Source organism: Pieris napi, chromosome 15, assembly GCF_905475465.1.
Source record: "Pieris napi chromosome 15, ilPieNapi1.2, whole genome shotgun sequence".
NCBI classification, from domain to species: domain Eukaryota; kingdom Metazoa; phylum Arthropoda; class Insecta; order Lepidoptera; family Pieridae; genus Pieris; species Pieris napi.
The window spans coordinates 5,581,284-5,607,270 of NC_062248.1; the positions used below are offsets into that span (position 1 = coordinate 5,581,284).

The 25,987-nt window shown below is 33.5% G+C and overlaps 3 protein-coding genes across 5 annotated transcripts in view; 2 read left to right on the forward strand and 1 right to left on the reverse strand.

Annotated features, from left to right (window-relative positions):
• Nucleotides 1-13,024, forward strand: part of LOC125056885 (E3 ubiquitin-protein ligase MIB1) — a 121,496-nt gene extending 108,472 nt beyond the window's left edge. For both annotated transcript variants that reach the window (XM_047660213.1, XM_047660211.1), the window contains 6 exons: nt 5,820-6,078; nt 6,740-6,926; nt 9,152-9,426; nt 11,026-11,227; nt 11,762-11,928; nt 12,773-13,024. In XM_047660213.1, the coding sequence (XP_047516169.1) occupies nt 5,820-6,078; nt 6,740-6,926; nt 9,152-9,426; nt 11,026-11,227; nt 11,762-11,928; nt 12,773-12,913 (1,231 nt within the window). In that variant the 3' untranslated portion in view covers nt 12,914-13,024. The remainder of the gene's footprint in view (nt 1-5,819; nt 6,079-6,739; nt 6,927-9,151; nt 9,427-11,025; nt 11,228-11,761; nt 11,929-12,772) is intronic.
• A 782-nt stretch (nt 13,025-13,806) lies between these two features.
• LOC125056902 (WW domain-containing oxidoreductase-like) lies at nt 13,807-17,621 on the reverse strand. Of its 2 annotated transcripts, none has more exons than XM_047660256.1 (6): nt 16,810-17,621; nt 16,441-16,583; nt 15,964-16,217; nt 15,370-15,549; nt 14,702-14,969; nt 13,807-14,118 (listed from the first exon to the last, which is right to left on the reverse strand). In XM_047660256.1, the coding sequence occupies exons 2-6, from the start codon at nt 16,453-16,455 to the stop codon at nt 13,849-13,851; spliced, it is 987 nt and encodes a 328-aa protein (XP_047516212.1). In that variant the 5' UTR covers nt 16,456-16,583; nt 16,810-17,621; the 3' UTR covers nt 13,807-13,848. The 2 variants fall into 2 exon arrangements, with proteins under 2 accessions (XP_047516212.1, XP_047516211.1); XM_047660255.1 differs by having other exon boundaries at nt 16,454-16,583; nt 16,810-17,619.
• A 5,172-nt stretch (nt 17,622-22,793) lies between these two features.
• LOC125056911 lies at nt 22,794-25,874 on the forward strand. Its single transcript, XM_047660272.1, has 5 exons — nt 22,794-23,657; nt 23,739-23,856; nt 23,935-24,083; nt 24,179-24,385; nt 24,481-25,874. Exons 1-5 carry the CDS (start codon nt 23,340-23,342, stop codon nt 24,685-24,687), a joined length of 999 nt encoding a protein of 332 aa, XP_047516228.1. The 5' UTR covers nt 22,794-23,339; the 3' UTR covers nt 24,688-25,874.
• The last annotated feature ends 113 nt before the right edge of the window (nt 25,875-25,987 follow it).

The following is a 25,987-nucleotide window of genomic DNA, read 5'->3' on the forward strand; positions in this document are numbered from 1 at the left end:
ATGAGTATAATTTGGAACATAACATAAAAATGGTTACAATTATTATTATATGACTCAACTTAATTTCTATTGAAATATTTTACTTATAACATAAATATTTGAACGTTAATACGTACGTCTTATTTCTCAGAACTTTATGGTTATATAAACCTAGCGATAAAGAATAGATTTTTGTGATGAGCACCTCATAAACATAGAGTTCCTTAATATTATAACTATATTTGTACACAAAACTTTTATTATTATCCTAAAAAATAAAATAATACATTAAAAGTTGTATAAAATTTTGTAGTAATAAAATGTTATGGTTCATTTGTGTAAAAACAATAGCGTCAAATAGGTGGGGTTCAAGACATTGTGCCAGGGCTGCGCCCGCGCCGTTCACCCGAGACCGATGCGCATAATGAGATGCAGTGTTCCTCCAGATGTTCCACAGACGCGACCCAACGTTTTTGTCTTAGATTTTTTGCCTCAATGTCTCAACTATATATTTTTTCATAGATGATTCATTTCGACGAAAAGATCTTGAGTATCCATAGAAACTAAATTTAATATTTTATACAAAGCCTAATTTTAAGAAATAGTATCCAAGTTCTCACATATTATTTCTTATATGATTAAATTACATAATATTTAAACTGTGCAGTGAAAATAACTATTGAGTTGATATAAAAAATGTGGAGGATCAAAAAAGTTTATAGTTGAATATTATATTTCTTTTGTTCACGAGAAGCTAAATATAATCTTGTTTGCGAGACGATTTAGAAGCTGTGGACGTCGTCAACTCAAGTTTATTTATGTATTCATAATCTTTACGTACAACTTCAGACCGGTTTGAATAATTTTGAAAGATAAATTATCAGAATTAAATTTATTTTGGCTTCAATAAAAATAATATTTTAAAATTTGACTGTGAAATTATAGAAATATCGATTTCCATGAAATGTAATTCCTACCTCCACCGTGATAAAATACACCATATAATCCTATATTAAATCACAATTATTCAGATACACGTTGATAAAATCAGTCGAAACGCCGGCGCAGCTCCATACTTCTTTACATTCCATATGAATATAAGCACTATGGGAAGTAAGGAAGCACGGAACTAGCGCAAGGCTATAAGTATCTTCTTTCTTCTTTCTTGATTCACTTAAGCACATAGTAAGAATAACGATATATCACTTGCGAATAGTATGAGTAATACGCCATTTCTAGGTGGTTCCGATCACTCGTGACAGATACCGAAATATAAACCGCGGTGTCGATGAGCGACACAGCGTCAGGGAAGCTCACGGAGCACTGGCGGCACACGCTGTGCGCAAGCGCAGACCAGCTCTAAAAATGGAGTCAACCGGCGGAGTTCGCTTACGACTCACGAGTACCATCCATTCCAAATTTGTATTTTCCCGAAATAGCCCGGCCGGCGGACGCCCATCGGATCGGTTACGAACGTGCACCGACCTGCAGCTTGCGGGGATTTGGGTGCACGGTGCGCCGCAGCCTATGGCTACCGGCCCACCATAGGACGTTATGTAAGGATACTGTAAACCGCGCCGCGTGACGACCGTATCGAAAATAAACGTGCACACAGAATCGGCGCCGGCGACGGTGCCACATGTGCGCGCTCCCGTCAGCGTTCCGAGGATCGCTCGCTGGAGGGGAGTCTATTATTAGTTGAACACCATCCACCACTGTCACCTCCCGCGGGGTAGTCAGGCTAAACATAGTTCACATCTCAAGATCTGGCTATTCATCGAGTTCAAAGACCCCCTGAAAGAATTTTTAAACTTGTGTTAAAAAGACGTCTTCTAAATAATATCTTAGTAAAATCTAAAATATACATGAAATGTATGCATTAACGCAGAAATAATATTACATAGAATAGCTTAAAAGCCGTAGGAATTCACACTGCTTACCATAAAATGTACGTTCCCTCAGTCAATAAAAGAATTTGGCAAACTTTCGTAGACAAACAAGTGGGACGACAGCCAACTCATCTTTTGTCTGCTCGAAAGCATAGTTTTGTTAGCATTTTTATATCGCCATGTTTCAAAGAAGTAAACAGGAAACATTAATCCTATGTCAAAAATGTTGTTGTAATTTCTGATTCTGCGACTATGACAGCTATCAATTTTCGATTAAAATGTAGTATTAAATCTAGAAATTCGACGTGAAACTTTTGTGCCGTAAACTGTTATTATTTCTTTCACGTATTTCAGTACAAAAGGGAATACTTTCCTTTGAATTTAACGACGTTTTACGTGATCAGCTAAGATGTGCTAGTGGGTAAAGAATCGCGATGCTGTCCGCAGTATGAACGACCAAAGAGCGCCTGTTGAATATTAATGTGACATTGTTATTGGCCACAGTTGCCCGCTGTTGCCCCAACCGCACATTTCCATAACTTACTATTCGAGATCTGCCGGGAATCAGCTCGCTTTTGTACGAATATGATCGCTGAAATAACCGCGCACGTTAATGCTCTTTTTAATGTGTTAGATCGTTTGTTGTGAATATATCATGGCGTATACACAACATAAAACAAAATTGTAGAATACCAAGAAGCGCACTGTGATTCATTATTTAATGGTCAGTATGTAGACAGTACTAATAGGGCATTCCTAGCAACAATCTGTTATTACATCAATTATGCGAATAATAAATAAATGCCTATACACCGCATACGTTCAATTACGTTTCAATGGAAATGTATAAAACGCCTAGTACTCATAAACTCTACCGAGAATTACAGCGAGTGTGGTTCATTTCAACGCTATTTTTTATGATCCGGTTTAGACCCAAGAAAGCGTAAATAGTTTAAGACAAATAATGCACCACATGTTTTATTATAGGGTGATCTCATAGACCACGATCACGAAGTAACGTTATTATTATTCATGTTTTCAAAAGTCAACTTTTACTGTGATAAAAAGTAATCGTTTCACCCAATAGTATAAACTATAAAGTTTCAAGCTCAAATTTTAAAATTAAAGTGACTTTTATATATTTTAAAATAATATTAACTAAGATATCTGATAAATAATTTGATGTTTACCAATAAACGCCACGCTACGTTATTTTATAAATACTTTTTTTAAATAATTTGTTACTTTATATCGTTATTTTAAAATCTTACTAACTAACTACTAACTATATTAATGTGAGATATGATATTTTTAAATTTTTCTCAAATGACATTTCCATACATTCTAGTGTAAAAGATGTGTTAGTAACTTAGTAACAACTAAATCACTCTTGTACTCTTGTAACCAATGTGCTCTTTCGTCTGTTTCTGTCAAATTATGTTCACGCTGTGATGAAAAGAGACAAATTTTAACTCAAAAACCTTGTAATTAGACTGATTTAGTTTGTAAGAATGTTCGTATTTATCTATTTACTCATGAATTCCTTGCAAAATACCAACTGAATATAGTCAATGATTACAGAAATCCAATTATTTTACTTTTGTTTCTGTAAATCATAGCGTCAATGTGCTTCTTACTTAATATAAACATAGCAACTGCGGTTACAGCAGCTAGTTTGAACATAAACCGAAGCAATAGCTAAAAATTTAACAAAGTAAATTCCCATTGCAATCCTTGTCTATAACGAGTGCTTTATGTTAAGCCGCACTACAAATTAGCGCTCTCGCTTGTAAAATGGTGCGGTTTTAAACAAGCTGCAACTCAGTTAGGAACTTTACAAGTTTCAGTTCATCTGCAGTACGCCCTGAGTACTGCTAATAGCTACAGTAATCTAGGTTCTAACTGCTAATAAAATTTCATTCAACTAGTTCGCACCTTTCATTAAATAAACTTTTGTTTAAACCTGATAGAATTAGGGAGCTTACGCTGTTGTAGCAGTCTTAATGTGAGATTTTCGAATATTGTGTGAGGGGAGAAATATTTGCAGCTAGGTGAGGGGTACCGGGTTCGATTCCCGGTTCGAGGGCAAGTTTTAATTTAATTTAAATTTGTTCTCGGCCTTTGGGAGGGTTGTGCGGTACCGGACGAGTGCTTAAACCGTACAAGGAGGACACGGTCGAATTTCTAAAGACAAGCACGAATTATAAAAAATCCTATTTTATTGACGCTGGCTAATGCACAAATCGTGCCAGAGCCATAAAAAAAAATTATTTTTTAGCATTATAAAAGTGTCCCGAGGCTTGCGTTTGTTTATTGTAAATTTATTTGGCACCGTATTGCAATTACTTATTAATATATATTTGCAATACTTGCACGTATTGTTTTATTAAGTATGTAATTAAGTCTTACCATAAATGAGATTTAAAAACTTGAAAGTTAATTGTAATATTTATGGTAACTGCCGATTACGACATAAATATCAATTTAAAAGCTTTACGAAACTATTTTGTCTTATTAAACTACACTTAGATACATGTCGCGTCAGTTATTTTAAAATGTCTATAAATGAGTTCGTAAACACGTGTTAACCAAATAGTAGAACATATTTTTTTTATTGAAATAGCTAATTAGGAGTAGATCGCTAGTTAGAATCAGTGTATATTTTAAACAATTAAGTATATTTAAATATTTCGCATGAAATTAATAAATTAGTAATTCATTTAAAAATGTAAAACATACATTTTACATTTTCGTAACTTTCATAAGTATTTGGAATCTCAATGACGTGATAGCCAATGATTAAGCGTGCCTTGACCGTCTAATTAAAAAACGCATTACAATGGCGTCATCCCACGTTGTGTTAAACAGCGTATGATATTATAAATTCTTTATAAGTTACTAGTACGAAAACGTCACGTGCTATTATAATATGAATGTTTTTCTATTAAAAATAAAAAGTACTGACGACTCTCCTTTGTTAACTCAAGTGATATTTTAATGGGCACTGTCATCACAAATCTGTATGTATTCGTATGTAAAACTGTATATTTTAAATACGTCATCGTCATGTCTCACTTAAGTGCTCGCGTTAAGGCGCGACTCGGGCGCAACGCACGGATTCAAACTGTTGGTGTACGCAGGACTGCGGGCGAGCCGCGACCACGACGTTTGACCTTATTTAATTAGTTCGTTCGTTTTTACTCTTTGATACGTAACAGCATATTAAAATGTGTACTGTTTTATTGTTGCCATCTACCATATTAACATTAATTTACAACTCCATAAATGTTAAAAATTTCTTACCAAAACCCCTATTTTCATTTTTTGCAACTCGTTACATTGAATCGTATTGTTCGTTTCGCGTGTCTGTTGATTTTGACTTTTACGTGTTAGATCTACAGCCGGCAGGCGTGATCCTGTGCTCTATTTCTGTTCCGAGTTCAACCACCTCGGCACGAGCTCACGGAATTTTTGCCATGGAAACCAATCTTTGGCTTACGTCGAAAGATTATCTCTGAAATGAAATGAACACAAATTATTTAGATTATACTTGTTTATTCGTTGTACACGAGTCGCTCGTTTCGATTATTTTATGGGATTAATTCCACGTTTTAAGAAGTCATATAAAAAGTATGATTATGTCGAACATTCAACTTGAAAAACATTTTTGGAGTAGGACACGCCTATCCACGTGTTTCTGTCCTATATATATATATATGTCCCGGGTATTGTTTTTTCGGCTTAAAAATGAAACAAGAGAAAAATAGACACAGAATGGCAGAATATTTTCTACTTTAGGATTTATAAACCTTCACACTAATTCATCACCAAAAACTTACATTAAAACGCAAATAAATAACTATCAAATAATTCCGAAAGTTATTAAATATTCTTATTGTTCCTAGCAAATTTTCCTACGATGTTCTATCTAACATTGCAATTCTCTTACAGCGCTATGAAGATAATGCTGTCCAAGCTGCCTCGTCCCTGGATAGTGGACGCTGCCAAAGACGATGGCTACACTGCACTTCACTTAGCTGCGTTAAATAATTACGCAGAAATCGCCGAACTACTTGTCCAAGGAGGAGCCCAGCCAGACCTACAGAATGCGAACATGCAAACAGCACTTCATTTAGCCGTCGAAAGACAGCATACACAAATAATACGTCTCCTTATTGCAAATGGAGCAAACCTCAATATTTGTGATAAGGTAAGAGAAAATTCAATATATCAAGCATGCTTCTATAGATATTCGTGAAAACGGATATGAATTCCCAAGATTCCCCTAAATACGCTATACATTATATAGGTATGTTTCAATTTGTAGTCATTAGTGGTTATGCCGAAGTGAACCCAATAGCCCTACTGAATATTGACGTTTTTTTGATTGTATATTAGTTATCCTTACTAGGGTCGCATATGTTAACCTTTAAATGCTAACATCGCGGGGGTCTCAAATATATGCTAAATAAGTCATTAAAGGTGCCTTTTAAGTTCAGAATTTGAATAGTAGTTCTATTTATTAAGTAAACTAATATTTTGTACGCGAAAATTGGTATATTTATTGCTGTTTAAATTAACCTAAGCTAAAACGATTTCTTGTGTAACATAACTTTTGTAGCCTATTAACTTTTAGTAAAACTATGGTATATTTACGTCTTTGATAAGGTGCTACATAGAGACTACTACAGGGACACCTGAATTTATTCATCTTATTATCTATAATTATAATTTTAAATAAATTTTAAAACAAATATTATAATGGCTATTGAGAAACACCAAACAGTTTTAATAATAAAGGAACCAGAATTGGGCACATAATAATTATAATTTCATAAAATTGTTAGTTACCAACAAATTTAACTTTCCAGGACGGCGACACTCCCTTACACGAGGCTCTGCGTCATCACACTTTGCAGCAACTACGACGTCTGCAAGAAGATACAGTGTTCCCCACACTAGGTGGTATTGCGAACGCGCTTGATAAGAAATCATCAGCATCCATAGCATGTTTCTTGGCTGCCAATGGAGCTGATTTGAGTATAAAAAATAAAAAAGGTAAGTTTATCAATGTTTTCGAAGAATGTTGTTGTTTAACGGAACAAAAATACACACTTATGAACGTCAGTAAAAAAATTAATGCTTTTAAATTAGCATTTACTACCAGTTCTCAAATCGAGGTAGTAAAACAGACGCGAAGTACTGGCAAATAACTCTCCGTCAATATTTTTAATCGCCAAGGGATGTAAAGTAAACCAAATAATTGTGATATATTTACTTTTTTATTTATATGTATCACATTATTAACAAGTTGTTTTGCTAATTAGAAAGCGTTAATATTAAAGTCTAGTATATACTATATTTTTATTATTAGGGAGGTTAAGAAATTCAATCTTTATAAACAACTCATGATTTGAACACAGTAGTTCACACAGCTCTCTTATTATTTTTTATGTAGATACATTAATCTGTCACGCATCATAAAATACCGAGTCACAGTTGCTTAGAATTTGAAATATACAATCAACTTTCATTTTCTGCTTTCGCTTTAAATATCTACGAATTTTGGGATGAATAATGAAAGAAATTATTCTAGCCATAACATAAGTTTCCATTGAAACCTATTTAATTTAGTCATATAAAAGCGACCCGTCATACTTATGCGGCATATGGTACCTACGTCAAACGCCTTGAAAATTATTATGAAAATGAAATGCAGTCGGGAAAAACAACTTTAATAAAACATAAACACCGTATATATTTTAATACTGAATCTCAATGCATGTTATTCTATTTTGAACCTAACGTACATTACTTACAGTTCAGATTAGAATAGCCGGTTTTTACGATATACATGTATGGAGAAGGTTTGTTACCCCAAATGGGTCATGGGCCAGACATTTCTGTGGCTACTTCGTTTATCATTTTGAAGTATCATAAGTCAGCCTGCTCGATATGTTATATATAATTTTTACTGGAAAACAAAGTCAAGGTAGGTCACAAAAGCGGTACGTATAAGCGGTATATGATTCCGATGCTATTTCATATATTGTTACTTATTGTGAAACTATTACAACGTTCAAATTATGTTTAAGAATGTACGTATCTAGTTTTTTTTATTCTTTAGAAAGACAAAATCAAATATCATAGAAAAATCAATATATACTATATCTAACGAGCAGTGTTGGCTCTCATCCCTGAGGTCAAAGGATAGAACCCCGGCTGTGCTCCAATGGGCTTTCTATATCTATGTGCGCATTTAACACTCGTGCGGTATAGGCACAGAAGGCTGATCATCCTTTTAGTATAAGCAAAGAGTGGCGGAGAGTTTATTGCCAGTTCTTCTCGTCCGTTGTACGCCCTTGATTTAACAACTGGCAGTAAATGTAAAATTAGAAGCATATATGAATTTCTTTGATGACGTACATTGTGTTACCTAAATGAATACATGATTTTGAATTAAAATTTCAACGAAACAGGTACAGAAATTCTCAGGCCCAGACCTAAAAGGCCACTGCTTATTTAAAGCTGCATCCAGTAAACGCTATTTAGATTGCTCAACTTGCATTGGCGCCAAAATACTTACACATGTATCGAACTCAACTCATATTCCAATCATTAACAATTTTATAGCGATGTTAGTATCTTGCCGATAACCGCCTACGTAGTTATTTGATCCTATTATTAATTCATTTAAGCAGTGTTAGACTAAGCGTACAACTGTCGTCCCTAAGGTACCATGCCTGGCTGTGCAACAATGTATGTTTCTTTCTATATGCATAACCTTGGTCGTACGGTGAAGGAAAACATCGTGGAGAAACACTTACTAAACGTGTTTTGAAGGAAAATTAAAAAAAAATGTATGGCTCATCACTCAATTTCCAAAACAAAATTCTGCTTAGTTTTAGAAATATAGTTTAGAAAAACCTTTTTCTATAACACACAATATTTATGTATCCAGAGTTAATATATTTTTACGTTTGAATCTGATGACCATTTCACAGATCAGTGAGCTTTGTCACTTATTACAGTCCGTAATGATTAATGCATATCATGCCCTTTATTCCTTAATCACTGAACCGTATAGTTAGGAATAAAATATATGTATCCTTTTGTATAAATCTAAGTATCTTTGTGGCGTAGAGGTTAATGTACGTGGCACCCGGAACTCCTGAATAGTGAACTAATTGTTTAGGAATGTTAGGCAGAGAAGGAATGCAATGCGAGACTTTAAAACAAATTGCTTTAAGTAAATAACCTTATCTTTTAAAATGCGTTTCCAGGTCAAACGCCATTAGATCTATGCCCAGACCCGCATCTACGTAAAACGCTGACATCATACCGAAAGGGAGGCCCAACCGACGATACCCCCGAGATCGAGACTCGCTCCTTCAGTCCTCCTGTAGCCAGCACATCTACAGAGACCCCTGCACCAGCTCCGGAGGCCCCTGTCAAAAGTGAAACGGAAGAAGAATGTCTAGTATGTTCGGACGCAAAACGAGACACGCTTTTCAGACCTTGCGGCCATATATGCTGTTGCAATGTTTGCGCTGCGCGGGTGAGTTTCGAAATTTATATCTGAAAAATTGATTTTTCTTTGTAACATTATCCTTATTAAATATATTATTAGATTCATAGCAATCGGCGTCCATATAATTTATTTAGACTGTATAGACCTTAGGGTTTAAGATATTTATTTCAAAGTTGAAACGTGACGAAGTTCAAAATACTTACTGTACGAAAATATTATTGCCCACGTAACTAGTTTTTATTTAATAATTTGAAAGACACAATCAAATATCATAGAAAAATCAATATATGCTGTATCTAACGGGCAGTGTTGGCCTAGTGCGACTCTCATCTCTGAGGTCGTAGGTTCTATTCCGTCTTTGTGCGCATTTAACACACTCGTACGGTGAAGGAAAACATGGTGAGGTAACCAGCCTGTCATAGAACTAAAAACCACGGCTTGTGTTAGGCACAGAAGAGTGGTCATCCTTATAAAAAAAGCAATCACGATACAAATACAGCAATCTAAAGCCCAGAACTAAAAGGTTATACGACAATGGCTTTTTTAATACAACTTCTTATATTGGAGTTAAAAAATATATTATAATTTGTTCGTAAATCCACGATACTTTGGGTAAGATAATGCCAGTGACATTACTATCGTTTGATTGATTTTGCACAAGAAAGGGGTGGCAAAGAGCCAAGCGACCCATTTAAGGCACGCAAACTCGCCTGCGAATATAATTTTCGACAAAGTGTGCTCAAAAAACGACATAAACGTAAATTATCATACAAAAGTTACAAAAGAATAACTTATAAGTGACATTGATTTACTCACGGTATAAATAGAAATAGCGTAATGGCTATGAATATATCTGATTCATGTCTTTGTTAAATTACTGGTTGAAAAAAATACGATTAATATTCTATTATAATATATTTAGAAGTTATTCTCGAGTTAAAGTAGTGTACTTTCCTCTTCTGTACGGTTGTAAGACTAATTAGCTTATGAAAAAATTATCACCTTGGAGATCCGTTAACGTAATTCCTACTTATATTTTTATCATAAAATAACATATAGGGTCAGGTGGGGTAAATGCGAGTACCATAACTAAATTGACTTGTTATTTTGTGGTCTTTTACAATTTACAAATAATTTTTACTGTGAATATTAAACATTTTTTAGGCTTTTGTTTGATGTAATTACTTATATTTAATTATGGATGATTACAGATTAAGTCTCTATTGCATTTTCCCGGTGTAAAGGGGTAAATGTAAAAAATCTTTTAAAATTCTAATAGTGTAGATAGTTACTAATCTGGGGTAATAGCAATAAAATACGCAAATTGAAATATACTTTGGTTTTTATTGCAACGAGATTGGTGAAAATCTGTCAATCCATCAGATTCAATAAGTTGTTGCGTCAATAAGTTGTCAGAGTGTAGTGCAAGAAGTACTTTACGTGTATAAGAGATGCCAGCACTAGTTTATTTTGTGTGTAAACAGTTAAAGTTATGGTACTACATTTACCCGTTCATGCATTTACCCCACCTGACTATACGAATAAAATAATTTATCTAACGAAATGTATAAATTGCAAAATACTATAATTATTTTACACAAACTAGATTTAAATAATAATTTTCAGGTTAAGAAATGCTTTGAATGTCGGGCTCCCGTTACTTCTCGTACTCGTGTTGGCGAATGTATGGTGTGCTCTGAAGCACCAGCTACTGTGGTGTTCCGGCCTTGTGGTGACGTGTGCGCCTGTGCATCGTGCGCACCACTGATGCGCAAATGCGTCAAATGCCGTACACCACTACAGCCTCACAATTTGCACAAAAATGAATGTATGTATTTAACAATTATACGCATTTTTTTTTATATTTGCGTCCAAAGAACATTTTGGATGTGTCTTTAAAAAAATTGTGAATCGAAATACTGTTAATACCAATGTTTAAAATATTTTTTTTGTTAAATATAATAAATTTTGTTAAAATGTTGCATAACTCTCTCGATCGCTACTTGGATATAGTGTTTACATAAATTTTATTCTCTATAGATCACCACAGGTACATCACTATGGTTAGCTACTTTAATTTGGTACCTAATGCCAGATTTTAATAAGATAGACTTTAATATTTAATAACCTTTATAATTAATATTAAACATGGCGAGATTTTTTTAGTTCTCTTTACGTACTAGTTTATATTCCTACCTTATATTTAACTTTAAATTGAAGTTAATATGCCATGTAAACGTATTTTTAATATAAAACTATAGAAATAAGGTTTTAATACGTTTAAACTAGAGATTAATAATAATAATTAATAAAGTATATGCTTACTTTGCTGGTGCATTGATTCTTAATCATATTTTTTCAGTAACAAAAGAGTGTACCAGCAATCTGGTGACTGCGGTGCCAAATAAGGGTCAGCCAGCGGTGTCCCCGGCTGGACCTCACGTGATGAATAACACACGTCAACCCGGCGCGCCCTCTACCGCAGAAGTACAGAAATTGCAACAGCAGTTGGAGGATATCAAGGAACAGGTAAATATAAATAATAATATTTATTTATTTACAGTTTAAAAATAACAAACTTCCTGGCAACCATAGATATGCATAGAAAGGGCAAAGGCTTACTCACTTTGATTATGCTGGGTTGGATTTTAACACGTTTCAGGGTTACATATAAATAAAATAGTAATTTGGCATAAACTATAGAAATTCCGTTGCGTTCCACAACTGAGCGTTTTAGGGCCCTTTCTGCCGCGCAACACCACAATGTGAAGCAAGCTGCCGAAGTATTTCCGAACCAAATCGACTTATAGCCGGCAAGGTACTCGCGTTATCCACAGGCAACTATACTAGATAAAAGTCTAAAAAATTAAAATGAAATGTATTCAAAAGTCAAAAATCATTTATTCATATAGGTAACACAATGTACACTTATGAACGTCAAAAAAGAAATATACATTAAATGCTTCTAATTTTATATTTACTGCCAGTTCTCAAATCAAGGGCGTACAACGGAAGAGAAGAACTGGCAATAAACTCTCCGCCACTCTTTTTAATCGCCAAGTTTTTTGGTTACAAAGTTATTACAAGTAAACAATATTAAAGAGTTGCTGAGTTATGACAACTATAAAGATAAAACTCGAATTAGTATAATTAATAAAAAAATATATTATTAAAAAACTTGCCTTGGCTTCTATATTATGTCAATAAAAAAACTGTTCCATCCGTGATGGCCAAGAGAGAGAAATAGAGATTCATTTATATTTATATTTATTAATAAATAGAATTCTTCTAAAAAGGTTTCACAAACTAAAATATTTACAGTTATGACGCACGGAAGAAATGTATATTTTAATAATTGATATTTCTCTTTCAGACCATGTGCCCAATATGCCTGGACCGCCTCAAAAACATGATATTCCTGTGTGGACATGGAATGTGCCAAATGTGCGGAGATTGCATCACCGTTTGTCCAATTTGCAGAAAACAGGTTGAAAAGCGTATATTACTCTATTAGCATTAAAATTAGACGTTATTTCTTAATAGTAAGAGCTCATAGTCGCGTGCACAATGAATAATGTACGTGCCCTCAAACTGCGTTATGACTATTAAATTCCAAATAAACTAAAAAAATAAATAAACACTTCAAATATTTTATAAAAATAGCAATAAATGCAATTACACTTTAACCCTTTCATATAAAATTAAATCAGTCTAATTGCATAAAGTACTGTTTCGTTTCTTTGATGAAAAGATTACTTTAGTTAAAAAATTGCAATTAGATTGATTTAGTTTTTATAATAAAGGTTGGTTTATATGATTTAAGTGTTAAATATTTCCTATGTTATGTTGTATGTTGGTATGTTAATTTAAGTCACTTTTAATGCTTTATACTACATCCATATGAAAATATTGCCGACATATTGCATTTACAGCATTTATTATCTTATACGTTTTTTATTATCAAAACAAAGTGTAAACTAAATTTAAAGAGTACGTGCTAAATAAATATCATTTATCGGCAACTATATTATGTAACTACTCTATGGCAAATGTCAGTTATGCGTTCGTAAATGTGAATTATGCGACGTAGCGGAACTTACCAATTTTTTTTTTAAATTGAAATAATTTGTATTAATATCATATATGTAAATGCTATACTAAATAGTAATTTGACAAAAAAGCTCCTTATATTTAAGATAAAAAAAAATTGGTTTTTATTATAGTTTATCTGTGATAGAATTTAATTATGACATTACAAAATGTCCGAAAAATAATGTTACGAGATTTCTTACTTGATTCTATTAGTTAATTGTTAGTTTAGGTTCAAATATCTTTAGGTTATATGACAATATATACTGTTATACTAATATATTTCATTTTTATATTGTACTTAATAAAACCATTGCATAACTCATATGTCTTTATTTTTCAACAAAAAACAATCTAAGATTAGCCTGTGTAATGAGACGCAAAAGTTTCCTCAACGGGATCCTTTCCAATATCTTTCTGTATAACCTCTGGTTTAACCATACTATAATCGTAACCCAAGACGCGATCACGAATAATGTCACGTGTTAAATCTTGTAATTTAAATGATAGTTGCGTATCTCTAGCCATAGAGCTCTCGTTGCAACGTCGGCAATCTTTTAAATATATGGCGGAGAGTCCCGCTAATTCTGGGGAGATGGCACTGTAGATAACGGTACTAGCCCCTTGTTTCTGAAAAAATCAACAGCTATAGCTGACAATAGATGGCGCAAATTCGCTAAGATTGAATCATTATAAGCTTAAAAATTACATAAGATAACTAGATGGCGCTTTTAAATTTATTACAATGATCAAGTCTGGATTACATAGCTATACATCTTGCTCAAGTGCTTTTCAGCAATCTTGGTTGTCTCACTGACTACAGATAGCACATGATTGGTTGTAATAAATTCGTGTTTATATATTAATTGTCATTTTAATGAAATTTAAAAACTTTTTTATATGTATAATAAACGGGCAGGAGGCTCACCTAATGTTAAGTGATATTTAAGTGATTCATATTGCCAGAGGGCTTGCGAGTGCGCTACCGGCCTTTTAAGAATTGGTTCGGAAATACTTAAGTGGACTGCTGGTTCCACATAGTGGCGAAACCCGGCAAAAACTGCGTTAAACGCTCAGTTTTAGTACGAGGACGTCGTCGATACAGGAAAAAAATCTTCTATTTAAAAGATTTAATTATATGTTATTTCTCAGGTCAACTCCACATAATATAGGTTGACATTTAGTAACTCCAATCAAATTAAATTTAACTTACCACATTCTTGGAAAAGGGCAGCATAGCAGTATACAGCATCTCATAAACCCACCAGTTTCGCGATAATCTTGTTTTAATAAACGTACCAGGGTGTGCAGTTAACACAGAGATATTAGTATTTAACCAACGATATCCTAAATAGTGCATTGCGAGTAAACAGCACAACTTGGATATATTGTAAGCCTTTATCGACGTATACTGTTCCCTGGGCAGGGAAATATCTTCCAGAGTTGGTGATAACATTTTCTCGATTGGCCATTTTATATTTCTGAATTTAGAAAAAAGTTTTTAAGAAAAGCTTCGTTGGCTCGGAGCTTTAAATAGCATTTAGCTAGGTAACCTGATACACCATCTACCGCCGCTGTGCTGCCAGTGTTCTACTGTAGATTTTCACCTTCTATTTTAAATGGTTTAAAAATAAGGGGACTGAACTCTATAAATAAAGTTTAGTATCGTAAAATAATACCTTTAAACCTATGAATAACAAAAATGCAAGAAAGAAACCTATGATACATTAACAACTGTAACCCTCGAATGGGGGATGGCAGACACATTTCTGAGTTTATTTTATTACCTAGTCGGTGTCCACCTATCTTTATCTACCAAACCGAAACTAATAATATGTGTTAACTAAAAGGTAGAAATAGTTTATCTCAGTGGCATCCAACCTATGGGATTCCGCACCAGTAAAAACGACTCTTGCGTCCGGTGCCAGGATGCCCTCCAAAGTCATGATAAGGAAAAACTGCGCCAAATAGTTCACTTGAAATGTCGTTTCCAAGCCATCTTCGGTAAGTGTCCATGGTAAACCAAATGTGGCTGCGTTTAAGATGACTATGTCAAGTTTTCTATAAAAAAACTTGTATTAAAATTATGTTATATTCTACGTCAGAATAAATGTGGAAGATATATAGCAAAATAAACGCCTTATTCAAAAAACCTAAATCTTAATACACTAGTTTAACTAAAGTACTTATTCATCGCTTTCTGCCTTGTTAAAGACAAGGACAAGACGCTGTGAAAAATGAAAAAAAAGGTGATTAAATATCAGATTATATGCGCTATCTTTAACACTCAAATTTCTATAAATGCTAGCAATCCTTCGAATACTATTTTAAAACAAGAAGTTTTTTGGTTGGTACGCCCACCCAACGCCAATAGGAGTTCAAAATATTAATGATTTATTTTAGCCTATCACATATTTTCAGTTGATCCATGTCAAGAGAATCTTACCCTCTGAAGTCTGAATATTATCTACTTACTTTTCATTTTTAAGAATCATATCGGAGCATTTTTTAACCGATGCTAAAGAGGCGAGATTCAGTTCGTACAGCTTGATATTTTCTTTTTTTTCGCACACATTTTTCGCTACGACGCTCGCTTCATACGAGTTTCGACATGCCATCAACAGTTTACAATCGTGTGCATTCAGGCACCTGGTTACTTCTAACCCAATGCCGCTATTGGCGCCAGTAATTAAACATGTCTTATTTGACAAATCCACATCTTTTATCACCTAAAATACATTATGACGCAATCAACCTTATGTCAAAGTAGAAAAAGTGTTATCCGTATTGCTATATTGCAGTAATGTTTGTGAAATCTTGTCACATTCGGAGACAAAATAAAAATAAACCTCAAACTAGTATTCAAAGAATATTCATACAAAATTTTAAAGAAAGATATATAAAATCGGGTGGGAAAATATTCCAACTTCGTTAAAACAGATTTTCTATTACATTTAAAACATACATCTTCAGCGGTAGGTCCGTGTATTCTTACAAACTCAAAGTTCTTAAGCCTGTTTCCAACCCACTCTTGCAACTTATTGTACTTCAATTTCTTAAGACCTCTATCGGTTCCGTAAAATGTACTATATCGTCTGAAAACAAACGAAACCCGGTAAGAAATTTATAAAAGCATAAACTTAGCATATGCACATATCTAGACATATAAATTTCAAATACAGAAACGGGACATTTCGTAAAAACAACATCTGATCATTAGCCGTATACGTTGGTAAAAAATTACATTTTTAGGACAAAAACAATCAATTAAACAATCACAGGATTCTTATTATCTTAAAAATTATATTTCGTTTGACTTACACAAATAAGGTCCTATAAATCATCCTATGTTTTGCGTGGAAACTTAAGTAAAACATATCCTATTTTTATAAAAACAGTTATAAATAATAAATTTCGCGATGTAGACGACCTTTACATCAGCTCAAATTTGTTTTTTATAATGATTAGAACTTGTCACACATTTTTTATTAGTGTCTTTAAAAAAATAAAAAGGTTTACTTTAAACAGGCTAAACTTTGTGGATATGGGTAAGGTCACCGTATATGCGCCTATGTAAATAATAATCTATATTCACAGCGAGAGAGTGTCTAAAAATATGACGATTTATTGTATTTTTTTTAGGATTAGCCTGTAGCCATATCATTTAAACATTAGGTATCTTAAATAGCTATTAGTTTATTTTTAAATTGTTTTGTCGAAAAGTGATTTTGTCTCGAGCCCAAGTTCATGCCAGATTCATTAAACATTTATTGTGTTGTAACTTCGTAATTCGATCATACTTTGAGTGATTGCCTATTTTTCTAATAAAAACATTTGTACCTACACTACTTGCGGATGAACCACGTGGAACCCACGCAGGGTTTCGTGTTTTTTTACAATTTACCTCAACCTTGCAACCTACCTATTTACGAAAAATCGTTATATAGGTGTGTATTTCAATCAATCAAGTTATGAGTTAGGTTTAATTTCCTAGGTATTCGTGAAAAGCATACAAAAATCCATTTGGCAGTTTTTGAGTTTATCTCGTTCATACAGACAGTCAGACGTCGTCAGGGACTTCATTTTATTATATCTATTTTCTTACACATAATAACATAATAAACATATACACTAATCCGCTAATCGATAAATACATTAAAAATTAAAATATAATATACACAGATAAAAGAATAATGAGTTGAGTTGCTTGGACTGTTGTCAACGGACGTCTCCGAAGCCCGAGCACGTATGTGTGAATATGTCAAGACTCAAGTAATATGTGACATCAAGTTTAGACTTTAGAATTGCTTCTGTCAGAATTTTTAATCATTTGGATTGAAGACTTTTGGCGGGAACTCCAAATGTGGCGGTCGATTTAAGTATCTTTACTGTTTTTCGTTAAAATATCTTGTGTAAATATTACCAAAACTTATTTAGTCAGTGTAAATAATTGTACATTTTATTTATTTTTAAAATGAATGAACCGGAGGATCCAGGTGGAACCCCGAAACGATCCAAAATGGTTCGTAAAAGAGGTGCGAAGGAATGTGGACCTGAAGTAGGCGGTGGTGAGGATGACTTTATTCCGTTTTTTAAGCCAGGTTATCTGAGACTTTATCCTGAACATTGTACAAATACGGACTTCAAAGTTTTTGTTGAAAGCCAGGACCAACAAGTTAAACTTGGAAATAAAAGCCCAGTTTACTTAAATCATATTTTTACTTCGGAGGTGAAAGGTGTGGTAGCTCTACATAGAGTTAATGCCAATAAAATTGCGGTTGTATTTAAACAATTCAACACTGCAAATAATTTCATTACTAATACCGAATTTTTAATAAAGCACAACTTGAAGGCACATATTCCTGCAGCGCAGATAGAAAAAACTGGAATCATCCGATATGTGCCTACCAACATTTCAAACAAGGAATTATATGCCAAACTGTCTTCAATATATGAAATTATTTCAGTGAGAAGGTTCATGAAGAAAGTCGGTCAAAGTACTGTAGGTCTTGAGACTGTCAGTATAACTTTTTTGTCAAATGTTCTGCCTGACAACATACAATATGACCTATTTTCGTTCAGGGTATTTGAATATGTCCCCCCGTTGCAGCAATGCTTCCGGTGCTTCAAGTTCAACCACCCTGCAAAAATTTGTAACAGTAAACAACGTTGTTCGATATGTGCTGGTGAACATAATTACAGAGACTGTGACAAAAAAGAGATATTGTGTTGTGTAAATTGCAATGGCCCTCACCTGGCCATTTCCAAATCTTGCCCTATAAAATTAAAAAAAATTCTTGAAAAAAAGGGTAACATTACTTATGCCTCTGTGGCCAATACAATTAAAACATCTGATTTTCCGTCTTTACCTGCACAGTCGAGCAGCTTTGTTAAGACCCAACCAATAAGCCAAAATGTAAATAAATTAAATAAACATGTAAATAATGTAAATAAAACTGTGCCTGAACCCAATTTGAGCCAAACTCAGATTAAGGCTCAAATTGCAAACAATAAGAATATTCTGATGGCAATGGTCCAAACTTTAGTTGAATTAGGTAATAAAACAGATAATGAACCTGTGACTACACTGTTCATTAAAGACTTACTATTAAAAAATCTGTCACAATAATGGATAGTACCGTACAGAACATACAGCAATTATGTATAGCTCAGTACAATATTCAAAGTATACATAGGAAAAAACCCTTATTGTCTAAATTTTTAGCTGAGCAAAATGTTGATATCTGTCTACTCAATGAAACTTGGCTGAAAGATACTCAGCAATTTAAAATTTCGGGATATAACTTCCACTATCATAATGCCCAAAACGAGCATGGTGGTGTAGCAATTTTGATCAAACCCTATTTTAAATACAATATTATTCAAACCAGATTTTACCAAGACATCCAGACTGTGGCATTATCGTTATATGTAAGAGGTAACAACTTAACGATTTTATGTGTATACTGCCCTCCCTCGAATAGTAACTTCAGAATAAGTAAACTGCGTGATATAATTAGAGATTTGCCTAAGCCAATATATGTAGCTGGAGATTTCAACGCTCATCATGTGGCATTTGGGTGTATGACCACGAAAAGTCGGGGTCATCAGTTATACGATTTAATTGATGAATTTGATCTATGTGTCCTTAATAATGGTAACTTCACCACTATTAATTATCCTAACCGAAATCCATCGGCTATTGATGTCAGCTTTTGTAGTGCTCCAATCACTCCACTATGCGAATGGTGGGTGCATGATGATTGTATGGGGAGCTATCATTTTCCTACACTTACTCGTGTTTTATTGTCCGTTGATAGATACCAAATTAATCCTCCCATTGAAAAATTCTTATACAACAAGACAGACTGGACGAAATACAATGAGCTATCTATATCTGCTTTTTCAAATTTTGAAGTTAATAATGAGAATCCATTACAGTCATATGACGAATTTATCGAAAGGCTTGTTACACTTAAGAGGGATACTGTGCCAAAGTTTGTCAAATCAAATAACTATCGTTGCAAACCTCCAGCACCTTGGTGGAATGACACTTGTGAACAGAGTGTTATTAAAACTTATAAAGCTTTAAAACTGTACAGAAGGGATCCAACCATTGATAATTACATTAATTACAAAAGACTTGATGCTGTTAAGAAAAAGACTATTTCAGAACATAAACGCAATGGTTGGGCTAACATCTGTAATACTTTTAACAGAACTACACCTGTTAGTATTATTTGGAAATACATCAAGTTATTTAAACGAATAAAATGTAATAATAGAACATATAAAGACGAATTTATTGTCCCTCTCTTAGAAAAATTATCTCAAAATGAATGTAGGGTTATTGATAATCTAGAAAGTTATTTTCAAATTAATAATAGTATTCAGAAGTCCAGTTTCCTCATAGAACCCTTTACTTGGAGTGAGTTTTGTACGAGTTTACAATCCAGACGGAACACAACCCCTGGTTTAGATGATTGTCCATACATTTTGATCAAAAACCTAAATCAGTCCGTTCAAAAGAAACTATTAGCTAATCTTAATGCTCTTTGGCACTTAAAAAAAATTCCTGAATCTTGGAAAACACAGTGTGTAATCCCTATACTTAAGCTTGACAAGCCACCTGAAGATCCTAACTCATATCGTCCCATATCATTGTCATCTTGTGTTGGAAAGCTGAATGAAAACATGATAAAGATGCGTCTTGAGTGTTACGTAGAGGCGAACAACATCATTCCACATGTTCAATATGGCTTCCGGAGAGGGCGAAGTTGTGCTGACAGCTTCATCTCTCTCTTGTCAGATCTGAAATATGCCAATAATAATAATAAGTCCAGTGTTTGTGTTTTTCTGGATGTTCAAGGTGCATTTGATAATGTAGACCCTGGCATATTGGTTCAAGTTCTTTCTGACACTGGTATACCAGGTATACTTTGCCATTGGTTATTTAATTTTTTAACAGATAGAACTTTGTATATTAGGCATAATAATATTCTCCATGGTCCCAGAAGGGTCTCCAAGGGTACAATGCAGGGGGCTACATTATCTCCATTGTTGTATAATGTATATACTAGTCAAATTCTTAATTTTGTAAATATAGAAGGTGTACATATTTTACAATTTGCGGATGATCTTGTAATATATTGTACAGACCATATAGTAGATAGAGCTGTTAATAGTATAAATAAGGCTTTAGATCAATTGTACATATATTATAATGACAGGCTGGCTCTACAGATTAACCCCAACAAAAGCAAGGCCATGATTTTTAGTAAAGATTTTCCCTCTAATGGCATACTCTACAATAATCATCCAATATCAGTTGTACCTAACCATAAATTCCTGGGAGTTGTCATTGATAACAAACTTTGTTTTGATTTACATATTAATCACATTATAACTAACTCTCTTAAGGGCTTAAATATAATAAGATGTTTAGCTGGTGTGACTTGGGGTGCAGATCCCAAAGTTTTAAGTATGTTATATAGATCTATAGTCAGAAGCCACTTTGACTACAGTTGTTTAGCTTATTCAAATAGTAGATGTGTAAAAAAACTAGACATAATTCAAAACAAAGCCCTACGAATTATTTCTGGGGCTATATGTTCAACTCCCATACGAGCTATGGAAGTTGAAACCAAAATAATGCCACTGTGTATTAGAAGACTTCTGCTAATAGAGAGATATTTACTAAAGCTGTTATCTGGTAATGATAATGTTCTCAAAAAAATAGTACATTTTCCTATACAATGTTCGGCCCAGCAGACTTTGGGAGGTGAGCTTTTACGAGGTTATTTCCCAGTTCTGCCTCTCATTGTAATGCAAATAAATGAAGATTTTAAAAATGTAATTAAACAATCAAAGTGGACATGCTACTCATACCCATATTCCTGTATTATATTTGAGACCACTATTGTTACTAAAACAATTTTTAATAATTGTGAATTATTAAGTTTTCTTTCTGACAATAACTACTATACTTTGTATACAGATGGCAGCAAAAGTGAGCTCTTTGTGCGCAGTGCTGTTTATGATCCCCAATCCAAGTTTGGTCAAAGTTTTCTTCTGGACCCTAAATGCAGTATTTTCACTGCAGAGGTATATGCGGCCCTTGAGGCCTTGAAAATAATCGCACATATAAATAGTTGTAATAATTTTTTAATTTTAACAGACAGTTTAAGTATGGTCCAAAGTTTAACCAATCTCAGATTTGACTATAAAAAAAACTATATTTTGTATGATATTAAAAAAATTTTATTTAGTTATGCACAAAAGGGTATACAGGTCTCTTTCATGTGGATTCCATCACATAGGGGCATAACAGGAAATGAGATAGTAGATAAAATTGCACGTGATGGAATCAACATGTTGGATGTTAGCTCCATAGTAAAAGTACCTTTGACCGACTGTTATCAATCTATTGACAACCAGGTCAATAGTTTATGGGTCGAATTTTGGAAACAAGACCAAGAACAAAAGGGTAAATGGTATGGAAATGTTCAAGCAAACCTACCTGTAACACCATGGTATAACAATCTGAAAATGGCCAGTCGGGACTTTATCACGACTATAAACAGACTGCGTTTTGGACACTCCACCGTCCCGTCCCACTTGGCTCGGTTGGGCATAGTGGAGAGCAGCTACTGCACCTTCTGCAATAATTCTGTTGGTGATATCGAACATTTCATATTTATATGCAAGTGTTTTTCATTTGACAGATTGATTCTTGTTAGTGAAATTAGTGACACAGTGCAAAATCAAGTGACAGTGCAAGATCCCTCCCGCCGCCTGAGTGATAGGACTGTTGATAAAATATCGATATATCGAAATATCGATATTATTATTTCGGAATATCGATATTTATTACTAATATTTTTTTGGACGATATATCGATAGTTCGATATTGAAATGTCGATATCGACGGTCGACATTTTTTTTAAATAAATTTTTATTTTTTTTCGTAATTTATTGAATCTACAAAATCATCATAAACTTACTACACCGTATTTTATTTATGAAGTTTAAATTAGCCGACATTCAATAATTTTAGATTTTTTTTAAAGAAAACTTAAAACACAGACAAAAAATTCGTATTTAAAGGAGCATCATTTCACCGTCTTAACTCTAAAAGAAGTAACTCTGTGAAATATAGCTGTCAATTAACAAACTTCACTGAAGTGATGCTTGACAGTTACCTGTTACATTTATAATTTTGACTTGCAGTTTCTATGTCATTTGTCATTAGTAACGTAGCGGTTGAAGCAAGTGTTTACTGTGAACTGTTTATTCACATTAATTTATTAAATATCTAGTTAGTAGTTACATACAAATAGTTCAGTTTCGAAATGTCTTCTTCGGCCAATTCTTCCATTGTATGGACGTATTTTAAAAAACTTGATGCAAGAAATGTTTCTTGCAACTTATGCGGGAAAAATTATAAAAGCAGTGGAAATACTACCAATTTAGCAACCCACTTAAAAACTAAACATCATCATGCATTTGCCCAACTTACTATTAAAAAAAAGACAAATATTAAGACAGCGACACATAAAGCAGGCGAAAACATTAATAATATGTCGATAGCGCCGCCATTATCGAGACCAAATACTGGACTTACTGGGAGTAACAGCTTCTCTGACAACCAAGAGGGTCTAGTTTGTCAGGTAATATCTTTTTTGCAATAAATTAGTGTATATTTACAATCATGTTCTATAAAGTCTAAAATATCTAAATTTATGTATTAGGTTAATCACCAAGAGGAGGACTCTCAAAGCCTAGAAAATATTCCGGTCTTTTCAAGATCACCAAAATTAAAACAACCGACGGTTTTGCAATTATTTGAAAAAAGTGCAAGTTATGATGGTAATATATTTGAATTTGTTATTGTAAATGGTTCATTTTATACTTGAACTTGTTTATTAATATTTTTTTAAATTTTAGATGGAGGCGAGCGCCATATTGCAATCACCCAAAGTTTAATCTACATGATAATTAAGGATAATTTACCCCTTTCTTGTGTTGAAAAAGAGGGACTACAACAATTTGTTCATACAGCATGTCCTCGGTATAAATTACCATCAAGATTTAAAGTAAATATGTTAGATGTGTCTAGTTTCGATTCTTAAAAATCTTATGATATGCTTTTGAAATTTAATGCTTATTACAAACAATTGTTTATTTTAAGGTAACTGATTTAATAGAACAAAGATACAGTACAACAAAAGCTATATTAGTTAATCACTTGCAAGATACAAGATACCTTACCATGAGTAGTGACATAGTTACAATTACAAACTCCACAAGAAGTTTCCTAATTGTGACAGTTCATTTCCTGAATGTTGCCGATGCAAGTCTCAATTGCTGTTGTCTAACTGCCCATTACATGACAGAGGTAAAATATTTTTGAATATGTCTTCGAGTTTTTTTTTAGGTATTAAGATATATTATATCAAGTATGTCTACTATTACTATACTATTACTTTTCAGGGACATTCAGGAGAATACATCAAAGATTGTTTTGAAAGTATAATGAGTGAGTTTTCTATAGATAAATCGAAAATTTTAAATTTCTCAACTGACAGTGGTAGCAACATGATTGCTGCTGTAACCTTATTTTTGGGAGCAACGAAGAGGATTCCTTGTGTTGCGCACACCATAAATTTGATCCTGGATGGGGTTTTAAAAAAAAAATGAAAGTTTTTCAAACTTAGCTGATCAAATAAAATCTATTGTGACCTATTTTAAACACTCAGTTAGTGCTTCTGATCAATTAAGATCTGAGCAACTAGCAGAAGGAAAGAAAGAAGGCCAAATATTGATGCTTATTCAAGCAGTTAGTACTCGCTGGAACTCTTGTCTGGACATGATGGAAAGATTCCTAAAATTGTCTTCAATTGTCGCAAAAGTATTGGCATCCAGAACTAAGAATAATGTACCTGATATGGTAGCTACTTCGCAATTAACGATTTTGCGCGATTTAGTAACGCTTCTTAATCCATTTAAAACTGTAACAGAAGATTTGAGTGCCGAGAAATATGTCACAGCTAGTTTAGTTATACCACTAACGAATTTATTAAAACAAGAAATCGAACAAAGTAAAACATCAACTGCTATTGGAGTGTCAGTACAAAATGATTTGTTAAATGGTATTCAAAGTAGATTAGTGCCTTTACAAGATAACCCTTTTTTGGCCAAAGCAACTATCTTAGATCCCCGCTTCAAAAAATTACATTTCATGTCAGCATTGGCTGGTGCTAATGCAATATCCGATCTGTCAAAAGAAATAATTGCAGAACACAAAATAAGAGGAAATCGTTCACCTACAGTAGGCGCTTCTCCACGTGGAGAAAAAGAAACAACTTCATCATTATGGGATCGACATGAAGATATGCTCTTGAAAAATATGGCTAATGCCAATGAAGTTTCTGGCAGAAGTTTTGGTACAATACCTGCTGAATTAAAGCAGTATTTAGATCAGCCAAATATTTCAAGGTCATCAAACGCCCTGAAATTTTGGATTGATTGTCGGCATTTTACTCCCGTCCTATCAGAAATAGCAGTTAAATATTTAATTTCTTCTGCTACGTCTGTAGCATCTGAACGAGTTGCTTCTACAATCAATCTTTTAGTGCCTAACAATCGTAGTAGCCAAACAGCTGAACATATAAAACAAAGAGTATTTTTAAAAACTCTTGCTGAAAAATATTGGTATACATAATTTTGTTATTTTAATTTAAAAAAATATTACTAAGAACTATAATGCAACACTTATGTTATTTAATTTGTTTAATAAATATACTGGACTATAAATTTGTGTAATCATTTTTGAGCTGTGTTACAATTTTTTTTAAATATATCCGATATATCGAATTATCGATATTTTTTTTTCAATATATCAAACTCCGATATTGATATATTTAATAATATCGATATATCGAAACTCCGATATTTTAAAAAATATCAACAGTCCTACTGAGTGATATGTTAAAAAATA